General features: G+C 46.5%; 1 protein-coding gene across 1 annotated transcript in view; it reads right to left on the bottom strand.

The window, feature by feature from the left end:
* The window catches only part of LOC129818278 (dymeclin-like), a 149,910-nt gene that overhangs the window by 78,460 nt on the left and 49,676 nt on the right, over positions 1-21,774 (bottom strand). Inside the window, exons 9-13 of the mRNA XM_055874023.1 lie at positions 7,751-7,939; positions 7,488-7,666; positions 5,123-6,824; positions 2,803-2,984; positions 2,454-2,548 (exon numbers count right to left, since the gene is read on the bottom strand). Of these exons, the coding sequence (XP_055729998.1) occupies positions 2,454-2,548; positions 2,803-2,984; positions 5,123-6,824; positions 7,488-7,666; positions 7,751-7,939 (2,347 nt within the window). The remainder of the gene's footprint in view (positions 1-2,453; positions 2,549-2,802; positions 2,985-5,122; positions 6,825-7,487; positions 7,667-7,750; positions 7,940-21,774) is intronic.

Raw genomic sequence — 21,774 nt, 5'->3', positions numbered from 1 at the left:
ATGTAGCAGGTTCAAATCCAAGCTGGTCCAAGCTGACTAGGTGACTAATCTGTCGATGTGCCCTTGAGCAAGGCACTTAACCCTAATTTCTCCTATAAGTCGCACTGGATAAAAGCGTCTGCTAAATGACTCAATCGTAAACGTGTAGAGAGACGATGTGAATCTGTGAATATGTGAATCTGTATCTGTAATCTGTATGTGATGCCTACGGGGAATTGAACCCACACCCTCTTGCCAACGAATGCACAGTCAAATCAGTGTAGCTACTCGCACATCCATGTCGCTGCTCTTCAGGGAAGAGAGGAAGGAGTGAGGAAAGATGAATGAAAGGTTGGAGGGGGGGGGGGTTCACTCATGTAGTGGAAACAAAGCCTTTTCACACTCCGCTGCCTCAATATATAGACCAAAAAACATTCCTCCCAGGGAAAATCATGAATGTACTACATTACCTTCCCCTCCACCACCACATCCCGAATCTTACTTTTATGTTTTATTCTTATTCGTATTTATAATTTATAATTGTAACTGCATTGTTGGTTAGGGGCTCGTAAGTAAGCATTCCACTGTAAGGTCTACACACCTGTTGTATTGGGCGCATGTGACTAACACAATTTGAAGAAAGACTGCGTCAGCTAGGCTACTCTCTTAGTAATAATAAAACACGATGGAGTGTGTGTGTGTGTGTGTGTATGCATTTCTGTTTCCAATTTCCCCGTGGTCACGAACAGCATTAAATGATCCTGAATGAATTGATGAGGGGAAGAGGAGAGGCCATGCACTTGTCTGGTCGTTCTGGGCGAACATCGAAAGGGAGTACGTGTGCGTGTATGTGTGTTAGTATGTATGACGGGTGGAGTGTGTGCTCCTAACCAGGGCTCATCTGGAACAATGATCTGGGTGAGTCACTGGGCCAGCCCTTCACATTCCCATTCATTCATATAGTTAACTTCTAACCACAGAGGCAGGAGAAATCTCCTCCCTCTCAACAAGCGTGGAGTCATAACCATTGCCTTCCTTGACTGGCTGACTGCTTCGAAGCCAGGACGCACAACCAGGAGACGCGATGTCTCTATTGAGAGCCAGCCACAGGTCTATGACAGCTAGCCTAGTGTTCTAACATGTGATGAGCCACGCGATGAGCAATAGACCTAGGCTACAGCATTACGACGGCTGCAGTTGACGAAGACGTTGGCATACGTTTGATCCGTACATCCAGTGAAATATCTAATATCAATTGTTTAAAAAATAAATAAAAACGAGAGTAAAAGAAAGTTTAAAAAAACAAACACAAAGCACGTAATTCCAAGCACTTTCCCCACTAACTACGTGTCTCATTATGACCAGCAACTTTATTCCATCATCAGGGTGGAGTAAGTGTTCGTGTGACTGAGTGAGTGTGTTTTCCTATACATGCGTTTGTCTAAGCTTGTTTGTGGGCTTAGTAAAGCTACCAAGGCAATCTGGAATCTGTTGCTATGTATCAAGTCGTCAAGGCATTCAGAGAAGCCAAACGAAATCACTAACTCAATCACACATCAAATAAATCGCCATATAAAACACGACCACTCCGCCCTACGGGATCATTTACAAAACAGAATAAATACGCACAATTAGCACCCTTAAAATGTTGACCTTTTACTTTATATGCTCTCGTCTCTAATTCCGTCATGCACCAAACCAACATGGTCACTGGCACTAAGGGAAATGTATAGCCCATCTGTACTTCCAATACACCAATCTCAAAACATGGTTTCAATCTGAAATCAATAATCTGCCAATATAATGATATTGCTACACTTCCCAAAACCGCCGGCCTAAAAACACCGCTTTCAATCTGGAAGCACTGCGTCAATCTGCAAGAAAGGGATTGGAATGTGCTAAACCGGGCCAATATCACGACTATCTTAGTCGTTTTACACAGTTGTTCTGGAAATGTCGAAATGATGTGTTGTGAATCAACCCATGCTAATGCTTGCATACTGGTGTGCGGATTTGGCAAGGGTTGGTCCTCTGCGGTAGACCTTATAAAAATAAAAACATTTGGTATGGTAATGTTTGTGCCTGAATAGTGGCAGACGTCAGTACGTAACGTTCTGTAGGCCATGAGTCGAGGAAGAAAACAAAAGCGTAATCAAATGACTCATTTAAATCCTCTCCGATGAGGACGATCAAGCCAACCTTTGTTTTTCTCCACCTCTACTGCCTTGGTGAGGGAACGCTGCAACATCCGTAGCCAAGAAGATAGGTGGTCTTTCCCGCTCAGCACAAAACACAACCCTGGAATATCTACACCAGAAGGTACAGACCTGCTAAACCTCTACAATTCGCAATCTACCAGTAAGGCTTTAGTTCGTGTTGAGATCCTATCTATACCCATTAACAAGCATTGGCCATACCCGTGTCTGTGTTGACAGTGAGCAATAGTTCTACGGAGGACGGAGCTGTAGCCTCACCTGATGATGCGCTGGGCTGCATACTGGTGTAGGCAGCGGAACTGGGCAGACATATTGGCCAGGGCAGCCAGGCAGTTGGTGTGCAGGTACTTATCCTGGAAGAGAGGAAATGAGAGACGTGCAATGACCTTCCTGGAATTCCATTGAGACGATCTTGGGAGAAAACAAAGCTAGTAGAGGGTAAACTCTGTGTGTGTGTGTGTGTGTGTGTGTGTGTGTGTGTGTGTGTGTGTGTGTGTGTGTGTGTGTGTGTGTGTGTGTGTGTGTGTGTGTGTGTGTGTGTGTGTGTGTGTGTGTGTGTGTGTGTGTGTGTGTGTGTGCGTGTGTGTGTGTGCGCGTGTGTACTCACCCGGGTGCGTGTCATGTTGAACTGGATGGTGCGTATAACCACCAGGATGAGTAGACTACCCAGGGAGATTTCTGTTAATGAACGCTCTGAATACCAAGTTATGTTTTTTAATACCTGGGAGAAGGGGAGTTTGAGCGAGAGAGAGGGAGAAAGAGAAAGAGGGAGGGAAAGAGGGAGCTTAACTACTCAGCATTAAAAAATTTTTTTTAGCAGTGGTGGTAAAGGTTGTGGAGGGAGTGGCGGGGGTCCACAGCAGCATGCCCCCCGGGATATTTTTTTGTAGAAGGACTGTGAGAAAGTCATTTCGGGTGACTTTTTAAAGGTACATTATACTCCAAAATGAATGAAAATCAAATGATTCTGATCTATCTATAATCCTCCCCAGACATGAGCATATAACATATTGCCCCCAAAATATTTTAGGGCTGACTTTTTACCATAGCCTATATATGGGACCATACCATATTATCAGGCAGGTGAGCAATGAGCAAGGTTTTTTTCTGGATCAAAAAGAGACTACTTTTCTGCAATTTTATAAATGTTTTCCATGGAGCGGAGAGAAAATGTTGCATTTTGCCATGGCTAATTCTGTAATCTTATGATCAAACATTATAACAAAATCAATGGGGACCACAATTGGGGCCCCTGGGCATGTGCCCTGCGTGCCCGGTCGGTAACCCAGAAATGGCAAAAGCACTCCTAAATTCATAGTTTTATTTGATTGGTTTCATTGTTTTAGCTTTTATTTAGGCGATTTCTGGTTCACAAATATATAAAACATATAGGTCAATTACATTTTATACAAACTTGGTCTGGTTGAAGTCATTTAAGCTTTACACAAAAGTTTTTCTATCCCAAAAAAGAAATAGTAATAACAATAATGTTTGGTGTGGCGGCAACAATTTAGCAGTCGCGCCCCACTTCTAAAGGAATAAAGTAGAAACACTGCTACTGTACAAATTAACAGGAAAAGTTATAACACTGCCAGCAGTGCCAGCTAGCTAGTAGCTATCCCCGTCTTGATCACAAATCACTTTTCTCTCTCTGTAAAACACAAACATCTAAATCCTCTCCCCCTCTCTCCTAAACAAGACATTTACTGGAAGTGTTTCATGCAACTTGATGGCTCGACTCTTTTTCCATTACTACAGTAGGCCTATTACTTCTGGTTGTCAACCTTGTGTGTGCAGGGTGCTTAGCGACCACGGGAACAAGCACCTCATGTCAGAAGTAAAGGAAGTCTCGGTAACGGTTGGCAGGACAGGATGTCATAAGGCTTGGCCTTACTTAATGTTGGGGAAGGGTATAGATTCTGAAAAAGCTATCTACACACACACACACACATTCAATAATGCATTTGAGATTGCACCTTGTTCCATTAATACGCAGAAATAGAATAATGCCCTAATTTAAAGACCTATTCTGTACCGTCAAACGACCACAGATTTAGACTTCAAAGAGATCCTTTGTGAAATTGACTAGGCTGCGCCATGGTCACGTCTGCACTATCAAACGCAACAGAGGTTGTAGAAGCCAAGCTGTGAAGTGTGTAGTAATACATGATCCGAGTCCATCCACCAGGCTCTGGAGACACGAAATGGAGTCACAGTGACACAGCACCTTAGGAACTGGGCGACAACCATCGGCAACTGATGGACAGAACATGGACCAACATGGCGGTCTAATCCCAGGCTCAACTCACAGTCCCCAAAAACACCACAACAGCGTTGAAGTACTTCTGCATTGATTTTTCTATGATGAAAAACCCCGGTCTGAATATTGAGAGCTGGCTTGACTGTGGTTGGTTTACATTGAACCCAGTACTGCTGGAAATTACATGTCAACAGCAAAGAGACCAATGTGAAATGGATTTCCATCCAAAACAGAGAGACTCAGAGAGAGGTCTGCTGGCAGCCACAGCCTAGGCTTTAGCATTTCCTGCTGCAGTCAAACAGGGTTCCCAAATGACACAATATCCCCTATATAGTGCACTACTTTTGACCAGAGCCCTATGGGCCCCGGTGAAAAGTAGTGCACTATATGGGGGATAGTGCCATTTGGGACGCAGCCAGAGACACATTCATATGCAGCCCAGCCAGTGGACTGAAACTCGATAGGCTCCGCACATACAGAGAAAGAGAGGAATGACTTTAAAATGTCAAAAATGATTCACACAACTGGAATGTAATGGAAGAGCAGAATGGCGTCAAGCACCGTGTGCTAAGTGGTGCGTTGGCTATTCGTATTTTCAAGTGTTTATTTAGCCAGGATGGTCCACTCAGTAACAAATTACACTGTTTACCAGGATGTCCTGGTCTACTGTGCGTGTCTGCGTGGTGTTTCTCCAGGGTACGTGTCTGCGTGGTGTTTCTCCAGGGTACGTGTCTGCGTGGCGTTTCTCCAGGGTACGTGTCTGCGTGGCGGTTCCCCAGGGTACGTGTCTGCGTGGCGGTTCCCCAGGGTACGTGTCTGCGTGGCGGTTCCCCAGGGTACGTGTCCGCGTGGCGGTTCCCCAGGGTACGTGTCCGCGTGGCGGTTCCCCAGGGTACGTGTCCGCGTGGCGGTTCCCCAGGGTACGTGTCCGCGTGGCGGTTCCCCAGGGTACGTGTCCGCGTGGCGGTTCCCCAGGGTACGTGTCCGCGTGGCGGTTCCCCAGGGTACGTGTCCGCGTGGCGGTTCCCCAGGGTACGTGTCCGCGTGGCGGTTCCCCAGGGTACGTGTCCGCGTGGCGGTTCCCCAGGGTACGTGTCCGCGTGGCGGTTCCCCAGGGTACGTGTCCGCGTGGCGGTTCCCCAGGGTACGTGTCCGCGTGGCGGTTCCCCAGGGTACGTGTCCGCGTGGCGGTTCCCCAGGGTACGTGTCCGCGTGGCGGTTCCCCAGGGTACGTGTCCGCGTGGCGGTTCCCCAGGGTACGTGTCCGCGTGGCGGTTCCCCAGGGTACGTGTCCGCGTGGCGGTTCCCCAGGGTACGTGTCCGCGTGGCGGTTCCCCAGGGTACGTGTCCGCGTGGCGGTTCTCCAGGGTACGTGTCCGCGTGGCGGTTCTCCAGGGTACGTGTCCGCGTGGCGTTTCTCCAGGGTACGTGTCCGCGTGGCGGTTCTCCAGGGTACGTGTCCGCGTGGCGGTTCTCCAGGGTACGTGTCCGCGTGGCGGTTCTCCAGGGTACGTGTCCGCGTGGCGGTTCTCCAGGGTACGTGTCCGCGTGGCGGTTCTCCAGGGTACGTGTCCGCGTGGCGGTTCTCCAGGGTACGTGTCCGCGTGGCGGTTCTCCAGGGTACGTGTCCGCGTGGCGGTTCTCCAGGGTACGTGTCCGCGTGGCGGTTCTCCAGGGTACGTGTCCGCGTGGCGGTTCTCCAGGGTACGTGTCCGCGTGGCGGTTCTCCAGGGTACGTGTCCGCGTGGCGGTTCTCCAGGGTACGTGTCCGCGTGGCGGTTCTCCAGGGTACGTGTCCGCGTGGCGGTTCTCCAGGGTACGTGTCCGCGTGGCGGTTCTCCAGGGTACGTGTCCGCGTGGCGGTTCTCCGGGGTACGTGTCCGCGTGGCGTTTCTCCGGGGTACGTGTCCGCGTGGCGGTTCTCCGGGGTACGTGTCCGCGTGGCGGTTCTCCGGGGTACGTGTCCGCGTGGCGGTTCTCCGGGGTACGTGTCCGCGTGGCGGTTCTCCGGGGTACGTGTCCGCGTGGTGGTTCTCCGGGGTACGTGTCTGCGTGGTGGTTCTCCGGGGTACGTGTCTGCGTGGTGTTTCTCCGGGGTACGTGTCTGCGTGGTGTTTCTCCGGGGTACGTGTCTGCGTGGTGTTTCTCCGGGGTACGTGTCTGCGTGGTGTTTCTCCGGGGTACGTGTCTGCGTGGTGTTTCTCCGGGGTACGTGTCTGCGTGGTGTTTCTCCGGGGTACGTGTCTGCGTGGTGTTTCTCCGGGGTACGTGTCTGCGTGGTGTTTCTCCGGGGTACGTGTCTGCGTGGTGTTTCTCCAGGGTACGTGTCTGCGTGGTGTTTCTCCAGGGTACGTGTCTGCGTGGTGTTTCTGTTTGATGGTTTAACTGACATGGTTCAACAGCCATTCTGTCTACTTCCATTGTGAAATCCTGCATTCCTGCTGTGCAGACTGACACTGTTGCAGAATAAGCAGGCAGAGTGCACTGAGCAAGCTCTGACACGAATCCAACATCCCAACACACTGCATCCCAGACTGCACTAAGAGAACGTGTGTGTTTGTGTGTTTAGGCCTCCAGCATTGTTCCACAGCGGGGTGCTTTGGGAAGCGCTGTGTGTGTCCACCCATGTGTGCGTGTGTGTGTTTGTTCAAGCACGGTTCCACTGTGTGTGGGAGTGATCCTCTGTCACAGGTGGGTCCTGCAGAGCAATGGTCTGTGGCGCTCCCCCATCTGCGCTCCCTAATACACTTAAAACCTGCTTAGAGGTGACGTCACAGCACACCCCACAGGACCAGCTGTCTACTGTGCCCCACTGTCTCCGCGGGGAAAAAAGAAGAACCAAGTCAAAGAGGATGACTCAAGATTACCCAGAGTACATTTCAGAGTTCCCGTTCGGAGAACGCCGGACAACGTGACCCACAAGATTTGAAACGTGTACCTGATAAACTGTGCATATGTCCCTCACGTTTGCGTTTCGATGCAGCAGTGTTGCAGAGAGTAGTGTACGTGTGCGCAGTTAGCGGCTAACTCACCAGGTTCTCCATGTCTGTGCGTGACAGCATGTATGTCCTCATGTTGGTGTTCTGGTGTAGCAGTGTGTAGAGTATCAGTGTAGCCTGGTCGGATCTCTGCTGCTCACACAGAGCTGTGTATAGGCTGTTGAAGTTGATCTGGAACATATGGTGCTGCTCTGTAGGGATGGATGACGTGTCTGTGGAAAACACACAGGTTCAGTACCCATTCATTGAAAAGGTCCCCCTGTCATCTTTTACTGGTACTAGTGCATATTCTGTACCTTGTGCGTTTTTGAAGCACGTGACAGCCTGTCTGTAGGGGTTGGGACAGTTGTTGGGTCCATCTGTCAGATTGGCTAGCACCAGAAGCAATAACAGGCTCTGATTGGACAGAGGCAGAGGGTTCTGTTCCTGGTCCAATCCTGGCTTACTGCCGGCTCCAACCAGCGCGAACACACTCCACAACCCACCTGGAGGGAACATAATAGTGAAGCCCTCAAAACTATGAAATAACACATATGGAATATGCAAAGCTGTCTCAAGGCAAAGGGGTGGCTACTTTGAAGAACATAAAATATATTTTGATTTGCTTAAAACTTTTTTGGGTTTACTACATGATTCCATATGTGTTATTTAATAGTTTTGACGTCTTCACTATTATCCTACAACGTAGAAAATAGTAAAAATAAAGAAAAACCCTTGAATGAGTAGGTGTGTCCAAAACTTTTGACTGGTACTGTACGTCACAGGGTTATACAGACTTTAGCACATCACCCGACACCAACACAACACACCTTTTACTATATTGTTAGAAGCAACATCAGACCTCGGTAGTAGCCTATTTCATGCTGTGCTCTAAAGATGGCATCGTAGCCACACAAATCCATTCGAAGATCATCATTGATCTGATCAGAAACACTGTGCTCACAATCCTTATCTCCTAATGTCGTCGCTGGTGAATTTTGGAATATATTGCGCGATAGGCTAAGGTTTTTACTAGGCGCGAGCCCATCCAGGCTTGAGTCCCGTGAGCGAAACAGACGTTTTAGATACGAAAGTATCCGCCTACCTTTGATCATGTCAACCATCCATCCAAATGAAATAATTCCATATGTCTGCCTTCTGTCTTCATAAACATTCACATAGCCTATTCCACGATACGGGGTAATCCAATGAGCAACACTGCAGCTGTTGACTGCAGTGACCGCCATTTATCACGACAGTATTCATACCCCTTGGAATACAATTTTGAAATGTCTGTCCTATATCGAGGTGATTTTCAGGATGCCTCATGGTCTGACAAAACACGGCAGATGCGGAAGGCAGACATAGGCGGATGTGGTGGATGGAGACGGAGCCCATGCAATATCTCTAGCTTAAACGGAAATATTTCTTAGTTACTCAGAATGACGCACAGGTGCGTCAATAGACTCTGAAAAGACTCTGAAGGATTTCAATTCTTCAAGCTCTGTCAAGTTCGTTTACTTATCATTGCTAGACAGCCATTTTCAAGCCGATTTAAGTCAAAACTAACTAGACCACTCAGGAACATTCAATGCAACACTGGGGTTTCTTACCATTTGGACTTGTGTTTTAGGTCATTGTCCTGCTGAAAGGTGCATTTGTCTCTCAGTGTCTGTTGGAAAGCAGACTAAAAAAGGTTTTCCTTCAGTCCTTGCCGATGACAAGCATACCCATAACGTGATGCAGTCACCACCATGCGTGAAAATATTTAGAGCGTTACTCAGTGATGTGTTGTGTTGGATTTGCTACAAACATAATGATTTGTATTCAGGCCATAAAGACACATTGTTTGCCACGTTCTTTTGCAATTTTACTTATTGCAAACAGGATGCTTGTTTTGGAATATTTTTTATTCTGTAAAGGCTTCCTTCTTTTCACTCTGTCATTTAGGTTAGTATTGTGGAGTAAGTACAATGTTGTTGATCGATCCTCAGTTTTCTCCTATCGCAGCCAGTAAACTGTGTAACTGCTTTAAAAAGTCACCATGGGCCTCATGGTATTTGCATTTATTATGGATCCCCATAAGATGCTGCCAAGCTACTCTTCCTGGGGTCCGGTCAAAATTAAGGCAGTTATACAATTTAAAAAAACATTACAATACATTCATTACAGAATTCACAACACACTAAGTGTGTGCCCTCAGGCCCATACTCCACTACCACATATCTACAACACATAATCCATGTGTACGTGTGTGTGTGAATAGTGCCTATGTTATCATGTGTGTGTATGCATGCATCCGTTTGTGTTGCTTCACAGTCCCAGCTGTTCCTTAAGGTGTATTATCATCTGTTTGTTTTTTTATATATATCTGATTCGAATGCTTGCATCAGTTACCTGATGTGGAAGAGAGTTCCACGTAGTCATGGCTCTATGTAGTAATGTGCGCCTATCATAGTTTGTTCTAGACTCGGGGACTGTGAAGAGACCCCTGGTGGCATGTCTTGCGGGGTATGCATGGGTGTCCGAGCTGTGTGCTAGCGACGGACTTCTCCCCATCTTAGCTACTGCTGTATCAATATGTTTCGACCATGACAGTTACAGAGAATTGTATGTGTGGAGTACAGATATGAGGCAGTCATTAAAAAAATCATGTTAAACACTATTATTGCACAGAGTAAGTGCATGCAACTTATTATGTGACTTGTTAAACACATTTTTACTCCTGGACTTATTTAAGCTTGCCATAACCAAGGGCTTGAATAGTTGACAAGATATTTCAGCTTTTCAATTCTAATGAATTTGTAAATGTTTCTAAAAACATAATTCCACTTAGACATTATGGGGTAACGTGCGTAGGCCAGTGACACAAAGTCAAGGGGTATGAATACTTTTTGAAGGCACTGTATAATCAATACACAACTTTCAAAGAGTAGGGTATTTAAGGCGAGTGTATTTGATACAAAACAGGCTATGAGAATACTTTCCCATTTTATGAAATTAGCCAACATCATCACATTATTTTGCTCGCTCCAGGAAGGCAATTTGGCCCTGGCTTGCAAACTAAATCCCCTGCATCATCTTGTAAATGATTGTCATTCTACCGATTTGAAAATGTAAATGTAGGCTAATCATAAATGTAATAATAGCATAATTGATTTACCCCAATGAAAACTTGGACAGTGAGCCTAAATCGCATTTCGATAGATGCATGCATCAGTACCAAGCCTTTCTTTTATATCTGCAACAGAAATTAATTTAATTTATAAGGATATGTCAACTGTGAGCTGGCTACTGTAGGAAAGTTACAATCAAATGAAACATTTGTGACATAACTGAACCTTTCAGCCCATCCTATGAAGTGGATGTTACTTGTCACCCGTCTTTCCCTCTCATTTTAGTAGATATATTTTGCTGTAATGATCTGATCACACCATGCAACTAGGGATGTAGCCTACAGTCAGAGAGGGAAGATGGACAATGTTGATTGCCAGGTGAAAAGGGGTTGAAAGGTAAAAGTGGGAGGCGGGATTAGGTCGGCTCCTTTCCTCCTTGCTGGGCAGAGATTTCGGAAAAAGTAATTGTGAACCCGGAACCCAAATGTATCACAACAATGTATTTGCCATACCTCACAACCGATTGGACTTCCTGCATGTATTATTTTCGATGTGAGAGAACGTTTATATTTTCCGTATACTGCACCTGTCATGTTCTGACCATAGTTCTTGTGTGTTTTACTTGTTTTAGTGTTGATCAGGACGTGAGCTGGGTGGGCATTCTATGTTGTGTGTCTAGTTTGTCTGTTTCTATGTTTGGCCTAATATGGTTCTCAATCAGAGGCAGGTGTTTTGTGTTGTCTCTGATTGGGAATCATATTTAGGTGGCTTGTTTTGTGTTGGGGTTTGTGGGTGGTTGTTTCCTGTCTTTGTGTTCGTTTCACCAGAGAGGACTGTTTCGGTTTGCCACGTTTGTTATTTTTGTATTTTGTAAGTGTTCACGTTATTCGTCTTGATTAAATCATGTTGAGCACAAACTACGCTGCCTCTTGGTCCGATCCCTGCTACACCTCCTCTTCAGACGAAGAGGAGGAAGGCTGCCGTTACAGCACCTAACAAATTACATAGTCACTCAACTAATAAGGCCCCCACCATTTTGGGATTTTCAGACAATCTTAAAGCAACATCTTAAAGCATAAAAAAAATCTGAAAATGGTGGTGGAAAATTGTGTTTTATTAAGACAGTACACACAATTTTTTTCTGTTTCTTTCCCGGCGGCTCGCCATTCAAGCTAGCTATGGAGGAACATGACGCCTTTGCAGCTTGAATGGAGAATGCGAGCCGTACGAGCCGGTCCATAGGGGACACGAGTGTATTACCCACTATCGGCTGCCTAGGCTAAGATTGACTAGGCTACTGAATTCCCTATGGTGGTTTAGCATGCAAAATGATTTGTAGGTCAATGACTGTCAGTTCGACAAGGAAGGAGGTTGCATCAGTAGTCACGAAATATTAGGTCTTTTTGGAAGATGTATGTAATATGAGCAAAACATGTTAATGAATCGGCTATTCGTAACATAACACTTTCAGCATGTTAAATGTGCAACCAGAGGGGGAAAAATATTCTCGACCACCTTTACTCCACACACAGAAACGTGTACAAAGCTCTCCCTCGCCAAGAACAGGTAGGTAAGGTAAGGTAACCTGCCTAAATGACTACCGATCCGTAGCATTCACGTCTGTAACCATGAAATGCTTTGAAAGGTTGGTCATGGCTCACATCACCATTATCCCAGAAACCCTAGACCCACTCCATTTTTGCATACTGCACCAACAGATCCACAGATGATGCAATCTCTATTGCACTCCACACTGCCCTTTCACACCTGGACCAAAGGAACACCTATGTGAGAATGCTATTCATTGACTACAGCTCAGCGTTCAACACCATAGTGCCCTCAAAGCTCATCATTAAGCTAAGGACCATAGGACTAAACACCTCCCTCTGGAACTGGATCCTGGACATCCTGACGGACCACCCCCAGGTGGTAAAGGTAGGTAACAACACATCCACTACGCTGATCCTCGATACAGGGGCCCCTCAGGGGTGCGTGCTCAGTCCCCTCCTCCTGTACTCCCTGTTCACTCATGACTGCACGACTCCAACACCATCGTTAAGTTTGCTGACGACACGGTGGTAGGCCTGATCGACAACAATGAGACAGCCTATCGGCAGGAGGTCAGAGGCCTGACCGTGTGGTGCAAGGACAACAACCTCTCCGTCAACGTGATCAAGACAAAGGAGATGATTGTGGACTACAGGAAAAGGAGGACCTAGCATGCCCCCATTCTCATCAACAGAGCTGTAGTGGAGCAGGTTGAGAGCTTCAAGTTCCTTGGCGTCCACATCACCACCAAACTAACATGGTCCAAACACACAAAAACAGTCTTGAAGAGGGCACAACAAAACCTATTCTCCCTCAGGAGACTGAAAAGATTTGGCATGGGTCCTCAGATCCTCAAAACAATTTACAGCTGCACCATCGAGAGCATCCTGACGGCTTGCATCACTGCCTGTTATGGCAACTGCCTCCGACCGCAAGGCATTACAGAGGGTTCAGCCCAGTACATTTTTTATTTATTTATTTTATTTTACCAGGTAAGTTGACTGAGAACACATTCTCATTTACAGCAACGACCTGGGCAATAGTTACAGGGGAGAGGAGGGGGATGAATGAGCCATTTGTGAACTGGGGATGATTAGGTGACGGAATGAGGGACAGCTTGGGAATTTATCCAGGACACCAGGGTTAACACCCCATCTCTTACAATAAGTGCCATGGGATCTTTAGTGACCACAGAGTCAGGAAACCCATTTAACGTGGAATCCGAAAGACGGCACCCTACACTGGGCACTGCCCTGGGGCATTGGGATATTTGTTTTTAGACCTGAGGAAAGAGTGCCTCCTACTGGCCCTCCAACACCACTTCCAGCAGCATCTGGTCTCCCATCCAGGAACTGACCAGGACCAACCCTGCTCAGATTCAGAAGCAAGCCAGCAGTGGGATGCAGGGTGGTATGCTGCTGGCATCACCAGGGCCAAGCTTCCTGCATCTAGAACATCTATACCAGATGGTGTCAGAGGAAGGCCCTAAAAATTGTCAAAGACTCCAGCCACCCTAGTCATAGACTGTTCTCTCTGCTACCGCACGGCAAGCGGTACCGGAGCACCAAGTCTAGGTCCGAGAGGCCCCTAAATAGCTTCTACCCCCAAGCCATAAGACTCTTGAACAGCTAATCAATGGCTACCCAGACTGCTGCTACTCTCTGTTATAGTTATGTATAGTCACTTTAATAACTCTACCTACATGTACATATTACCTCGACACCGGTGCCCCCCACATTGACTCTGTACCGGTACCCCCTGTATTTAGCCCCGCTATTGTTATTTACTGCTGCTCTTTAATCATTTGTTATTCTTATCTCTTAATTTTTTACATATTTTTTCCCCTTAAAACTGCATTGTTGGGTTAAGGGCTTGTAAGTAAGCATTTCACTGTAAGGTCTACACCTGTTGTATTTGGCGCATGTGACACATAGAATTTGATTTGGTCTGGCTTGCAGTCGGCGTTCCAATTTATCCCAAAGGTGTTCGATGGGGTTGTGGTCAGGGCTCTGTGCAGACGTTCCACACCGATCTCGACAGACCATTTCTGTATGGATCTCTCGTTTTGTGCACAGGGACATTGTCATGCTGAAACAGGAAAGGGCCTTTCCCAAACTGCTGCCACAAAGTTTGAAGCACAGAATTCTCTAGAATGTCATTGTATGCTGTAGCGTTAAGATTTCCCTTCCCTGAAACTAAAGGGCATAGCTCGAACCATGAAAAAAAATCCCTGTGCTTTATAAGCATATTTATAACACCTTATAAGCAAATGTGAAAAGCATGATTATAGGCGCTAGTAACTGCTCATAAATATATTTCAAAATATTTTGTAGAAATTATGCTAAAAAATAAATGTACAGAAAATGGGACAATGAAAAGAAGCAACCTACAACGCCTGGTACAGAAAGGAATGTAAGGACCAAAAATTGAGATGTTGCTATTAAAAATACATTCTGAACATGGTACTGTATTTTTTTTTAACACAGTGCATTCTGGCTCTACTAAGCCTTCTACTATCAGAGGAAAGAACACAGACCGTGTGTTAGAAGACTAATCTTTATCAAAGTGAAATGGATCTGTCTCCATCTAGTGGTGACAGACATTACTACAGCCCTGTTTCCAAGCCTGACTGCTCTTCCTACACAATTATGGGCAGTAATAGCTCTGCTATCGACAAAACCACGTTCCTTCTTTTACCCGCTGGGTTAATGCTTTGGTCCATATTCATCTGTGTGCTTGGAGAAAGAACTGAAGCACAGCAAACGCATTTTGTTCATGTAAAATGTGACTGGGGAGCAGTAATCTTTCTGTGTGTGTGTGTATCCCTGACTCTGTCCAACTCAGTCTAATGCCCTGGAGCTGGACTGTATGGATCCGGTGGGTGGAAAATCTGCCTGGACATCTCAGTGCCTCGGCCAAAGGACATAAACAAAACACCAGTAGGCGTGCTGATTTACCAACAACAGGATAAATATGCACACACACCAATACATTTACCGACGTTAGGAGAAACATACACACAGCAGAACATGCAATGCTGTGACGACTGCCGACACACATACGGTGCATTCGGAAAAAACAGCAAAAAACAAACCATGGTCACATCCCTGCTCTCCCCTCTGACCGCCTCCCCCCCAGTCCCCCCTCAGGATAGTGGCGTCCTAGCCAGTCTCCCTCAGCCCCCAGTCTGTGGCCTGCCCAGGGGCCACAGTGCTGGTCAAGCACTCCAAGCTAATTCCTTGCATGGCGTCTAGCGGTGGCGGCTGGCGGCAGTAACCCAATGGAGCGGGGGAGTCGGGGGTGAGAGGGAGGAGAGGAGTGGGGTAGATAAGGAGCCCTTGTGACTGAGCCCTGCTCATCACTGGCACCAGACCGGCTACACCACACCCATCTCTGTGAGAGCAGGTCTCCGTCCAAAATGATACCCTATTCCCTACGTAGCACACTACCTAAAAAAAAGGATATAATACTAGTATTGCACTATAAAGGGATTAGGGTGGCATTTTGGACACAGAACAGAGCAAAGCAGAGCCAGGGCCTGGCTGTCTGGCAGCAACGCTTCCTGACTCACTCTACTGACTCTCTCTTTATCCGCCTCGCTCTCTCTCAATCTCTTTCTTTCTCCCCCCTCTTTTCTCTCTACCCCCTCTACCTCACTGTTATGCATCTGGCTTGCTTACCCTGCCCGCCTGCCCACTACACAAATACAATAATGCAATATTGCATGTGCCTCTCTGGCTCTGGCCCTGTCGCGCCATTACAGAAGAGGAGGAGGAGAGAGTTAATGTGGACACAGGGACTGGCGCCTGGGCTGGAAGAAGGCAGGGTGCATTGAGGCCACATCCTCGGCTCCAGGCTAGCCCTTGGTCTGCCACACCACCCACACAACAACAACACTGCCCTTCTCTTGCTATTCAACCAGGGAATTAACACTGCATCCCGTTCATGCCTGTTTGGCATTTCTCCCCAGCTATCAGGCTCCCTCTGAGAGAAAAGTGTCTGTGTTAGGATGAATAAGAGTTTACAGTGGTCTACCACACTCTGTGTGTCTGTGTGTGTGTGTGTGTGTGTGTGTGTGTGTGTCATATTCAGTTGATCATAACCCAAGGTCTGTGAGAATAAATCCAGACTGGCCCATACAATGAACGTCATAATGAACATAAGAGATAGTGACATCAAATCATCATGATGAGAAATGGCTGAGAGTTGATTGTGAAGTGAACCTTGAACAGTATCTACCGTATTCTTGTACACCCAGCAGGCTGTCGGTCTCTCAGGTTTCCATCTGTGTGCTGTTAACGAGTCATACACTAACAGCTAGCACCATCATAGACAAGACACTGGCATGACATATATTTGAGAAATCTACAGTTGAAGTCGGAAGTTTACATACACCTTAGCCAAATACATTTAAACTCAGTTTCACAATTCCTCACATTTAATCCTAGTACAAAGTCCCTGTCTAAGGTCAGTTTGGATCACCCCTTCATTTTAAGAATGTGAAATGTCAGAATAATAGTAGAGAGAATGATATATTTCAGCTTTTATTTCTTTCATCACATTCCCAGTGGGTCAGAAGTTTACATACACTCAATTAGTATTCGGTAGCATTGCCTTTAAATTGTTTAACTTGGGTCAAATGTTTTGGGTAGCATTCCATAATCTTTCCACAATAAGTTGAGTGAATTTTGGCCCATTCCTCCTGACAGAGCTGGTGGAACTGAGTCAGGTTTGTAGGTCTCCTTGCTCACCACTCCAATACCTTGACTTTGTTGTCCTTAAGCCATTTTGACACCTTTGGAAGTATGCTTGGGATCATTGTCCATTTGGAAGACCCATTTGCGACCAAGCTTTAACTTCCTGACTGATGTCTTGAGATGTTGCTTCAATATATCCACATACGTCTCCTACCTCATGATGCCATCTATTTTGTGAATAGTCCCTCCTGCAGCAAAGCACCCCCACAACATGATGCTGTCACCCCCGTGCTTCACGGTTGGGATGATGTTTTTCGGCTTGCAAGCCTCCCCCTTTCTCCTCCAAACATAATGGTCATTACGGCCAAACAGTTATATTTTTGTTTCATCAGACCAGAGGACATTTAACCATGAAGTAAGATCTTTGTCCCCATGTGCAGTTGCAAACTGTAGTCTGGCTTTTTTAATGGTAGTTTTTGAGCAGTGGTTTCTTCCTTGCTGAGCAGCCTTTCAGGTTATGTCAATATAGGACTCTTTTTACTGTGGATATAGATACTTTTGTACCTGTTTCCTCCAGCATCTTCGCAAGGTCCTTTGCTGTTGTTCTGGGATTGATTTGCACTTTTCGCACCAAAGTATGTTCATCTCTAGGAGACAGAAAGCATCTCCTTCCTGAGCAGTATGACGGCTGCGTGGTCCCATGGTGTTTATACTTGTGTACTATTCTTTGTACAGATGAACGTGGTACCTTCAGGCATTTGGAAATTGCTCACAGGGATGAACCAGACTTGTGGAGGTCTACAATTTATTTTCTGAGGTCTTGGCTGATTTCTTTAGATTTTCCCATGATGTCAAGCAAAGAGGCACTGAGTTTGAAGGTAGGCCTTGAAATACATCCACAGGTACACCTCCAATGGACTCAAATGATGTCAATTAGCCTATCCGAAGCTTCTAAAGCCATGATATCATTTTCTGGAATCTTCCAAGCTGTTTAAAGGCACAGTCAACTTAGTGTATGTAAACTTCTAACCCACTGGAATTGTGATACAGTGAATTATAAGTGAAATATTCTGTCTGTAAACAATTGTTAGAAAAATTACTTGTCATGCACAAAGGAGATGTCCAAACCGACTTGCCAAACTATAGTTTGATAACAATAAATTGGTGGTGTGGTTGACAAACGAGTTTTAATGACTCTTATCATAAGTGTATGTAAACTTCTGACTTCCAACTGTACGTCTGCTCAATCGCATCTACACTGTTGTGAGTCTAACGCAGGACGACTTGTGAGGAGATGAGATGACGTTAACAAGCGATGGCAGTCAGTAAAGCAGAACCAGCAAAGTAACACATCAGCCTACACTCTCACAACTCCCACACAAGATTTGATCCAACGTTTAACACCTTGGAAGTGTTTTGTTACACCTGTTGTTCAAGCTACCTACACTCTCTCTTCCAAAGCAGCTCACTCAAACAGCTCCCTCCCACACAAGAGTTATCACGTTTCTTCCACCCTAAATGGTCTAACAATTTGAGCTCCTACACCTTTTCACAAATGCTGAAATCCTACAAAACATTTACAGGCAAATTTGTTATGCACACGATTGATAAATGAGGCCCAAAAAGAGGGTCAGGGGGAATTTCTCAAACCCCTAGCTTCCTGGAACAAGTCATTCTGACTGGAAACATGAAAGGGAGGGAGAGGGGAGCAGACAGGGACAGAAAATAATCATGTGTGTGTGTGTTTGAGAGGAACAGAACAGACAGATTGTGCTGGTTATTTATTTCCAGTCTTAGTTTTATTTTCAGTAGAGTAAATGAATTAGGACATGGTGGAGGAGGGCCAGCAGCTTAAAAACAGACGTCGTGAGGTCTGAAGGCGTGCTGATTTACCAACAACAGGATAAATATGCACACACACCAATACATTTACCAACGTTAGGAGAAACATACACACAGCAGAACATACAATGCTGTGACGACTGCCGACACACATACAGTGCATTCGGAAAGTATTCAGACCCCTTGACTCTTTCCACATTTTGTTACGTTACAGCCATATTCTAAAATTGATTAATTAAATAGAAAAACTTAAAATCGACACAATATCCCATAATGACAAAGCAAAAAAGTATTTTTAATTTGAGAAAATATAAAAAACAAAAACCTTGCTTTACATAAGTATTCAGGCCCTTTGCTATGACGCACAGCTCAGGTGAATCCTATTTCCATTGATCATCCTTGAGATGTTTCTACAACTTGATTTAAGTCCACCTGTGGTAAATTCAATTGATTCAACATGATTTGGAAAGGCACATACCTGTCTATATAAGGTCCCACAGTTGACAGTGCTTGTCAGAGCAAAAACCAAGCCATGAGGTAGAAGGAATTGTCCATAGAGCTCCAAGACGGGATTGTATAGAAGCACAGATCTGGGGAAAGGTACCAAAAAATGTCTGCGGCATTGAAGGTCTCCAAGAACACAGCGGCCTCCATCATTCTTAAAATGTAAGAAGTTTGTAACCACCAAGACTCTTCCTAACAGTGCGGCTTGGTTACAAGACCGTAACTACCAATTGGATACCACGAAATTGGGGGGAAAAAAGGGGAGAAAAACAATACATCAAAAAAGACTCTTCCTAGAGCTGGCCGCCCGGCCAAACTGAGCAATTGAGGGAGAAGGGCCTTGGTCAGGGAGGTGACCAAGAACCCAATGGTCACTCTGACAGAGCTCCAGAGATCCTCTGTGGAGATGGGAGAACCTTCCAGAAGGTCAACCATCTCTGCAGCACTCCACCAATCAGGCATTTATGGTAGTGGCCAGATGGAAGCCACTCCTCAGTAAAAGGCACATGACAGCCCGCTTGGAGTTTGTCAAAAGGAACCTAAAGGACTCTCAGACCATGAGAAACAAGATTCTCTGGTCTGATGAAACCAAGATTGAACTCTTTGGCCTGAATGCCAAGTCTGGAGGAAACCTGGCAACATCCCTACGGTGAAGCACCACGAAGGCAGAATCATGCTGTGGGGATGTTTTTCAGCGGCAGGGACTGGGAGATTAGAGGGAAGATGAACGGAGCAAAGTACAGAGAGATCCTTGATGAAAACCTGCTCCAGAGCACTCAGGACCTCAGACTGGGGCGAAGGTTCACCTTCCAACAGGATAACGACCCTGAGCACACAGCCAAGACAATGCAGGAGAGGCTTCGAGACAAGTCTCTGAATGTCCCAGCAAACAGGCCCAGGCGTACTGTAGACAGGGTACCCAGACACGGAAAGAGACCGGGCTGCGTCGAGGCAGACAGCAGACAGGGTGCCCAGGCAGGGACTAGGAAAGAGAGCGGGGACGGGTCGGGGCAGACAGGCCCAGGCCTACTGTAGACAGGGTGCAAATCCCCACAACAGACGCAAAAGCCAGCCAGAAAAACAATCTTGAGGCATAAAATAGTGGTATACTCGAGCAACGCTTTATCGGAGCCATGGTCTGTTTTGGGAGAACCCAGGCAGGCTGCCAGGACGGGGTGGGCTGAGGGGCGTGTGTGTGTGTGTGTGTGTGTGTGTGTGTGTGTGTGGGGGGGGGGGGGGGGGGGGGGGGAGGATGTGGTAGCTTTTGGGATACTGGACAGGAGGCATGCTATGCTAAACAGATTACAAAACTCTACTGACACCACTGGTAGTAACTCAAACATCAAAGGAAGTGGAGCAACTGCTACCAAATGGTATGTGGGGAGACAACGTTCGAGTACAGATGATCTACAACAGACAGCATGCAGGACGGCGTGTTTAACAAATGACGAAGGCTACTCCCTGCCACAAGTGATGACGACGACTCAATGCACAGAGTACAAACGAAAGGGAGCAACTGCGATCAACGGTGTCAATGCCATTGTATGTTACCGTGGATTTAGCCAAACCGTTTTACAACTGGTGTTGGTAAGAGTTTTGCAACAGTTTTCACTGGAAACTAAGCCATTTGTCGGTCTGGAATCACCTTAAGATTGACATTTTGCCCAGAGCGTTGGAACATAATGATAATGACAGTACAGTAAAAGGGAAATTACAATCCAGTTGGTTGGGTGGCTTCAAAGCTCTCTTTCCTCTCCCATGGAGACAAATAAGAGGGCTGATATAAAACTGGTTTGATGAATAGATGAATATGTTGGCTACCGCCCTGCCTACAGACAGCCTGACTGACTGTAGGCAGGCTAAGTGATTGACTGTCTGACTGAGTGGTTGGATGGCTGACAGACTTCCTGGGAATACCCCACTGAAGATCACACGGGCACAGGGCTAAAGATGATCCCGTTTCACATGTGGTGCCATGTGAAACGGGATCATGCTATCATGCTGGGACTGGGAGTGAATAAGTAGTAGGGAAATTGGCCCTACCTTGAAGAGGGGAAACAATACATCGAACAAACAAAAAAAGCAGTGAGTGTCTGTCCGTCCATCCAGGCCCCATCCCATCTACAGAGCAGAGACGAAGGGCGCATTGTGACATAGTCATGATTCCACAGCTCTCACCCATTCATTCAGATTCACCACGTCGCCGAGTCACACATGTGATCACAACAAATCGATAGAGAGCCTTGACCAAACCCGTCTGTCTGTCTGCCCAGGCCTCCAAGGCATGTTGGCCGTTTCTGCCACATTACACACTTTGTTCCAGTGTGGACATCCCCCAGGCAGTCTCTAATCTGTGCTCATCCAGTTGAGGGGACGATCTGTCCCAGTTGTGGACATGACTAGTCAGCCAACATCCGATATGGCGTCTATCTATCAGTGTGTGTGTGTGTGTGCGTGTGGGGAGGAGATGAGGCAGTAGCAGACACTGAGGCTCTTGGGGATTAGAGAGGGGTCAGGGCATAACTCAGACCTCTGATCACACAGTCAGGCAGTAGCTCGCTACACACTGACACACACACACACGTCAGAGACACAGACAGAGACAGGCCGGCTGCTGATGGCCCGCTGATAGGC

The sequence above is a fragment of the Salvelinus fontinalis genome, chromosome 21 (genome assembly GCF_029448725.1).
Source record: "Salvelinus fontinalis isolate EN_2023a chromosome 21, ASM2944872v1, whole genome shotgun sequence".
Classification (NCBI taxonomy): domain Eukaryota; kingdom Metazoa; phylum Chordata; class Actinopteri; order Salmoniformes; family Salmonidae; genus Salvelinus; species Salvelinus fontinalis.
Note: the sequence above shows the minus strand (reverse complement) of the source record. Positions and strands in the feature narration are given on the sequence as shown.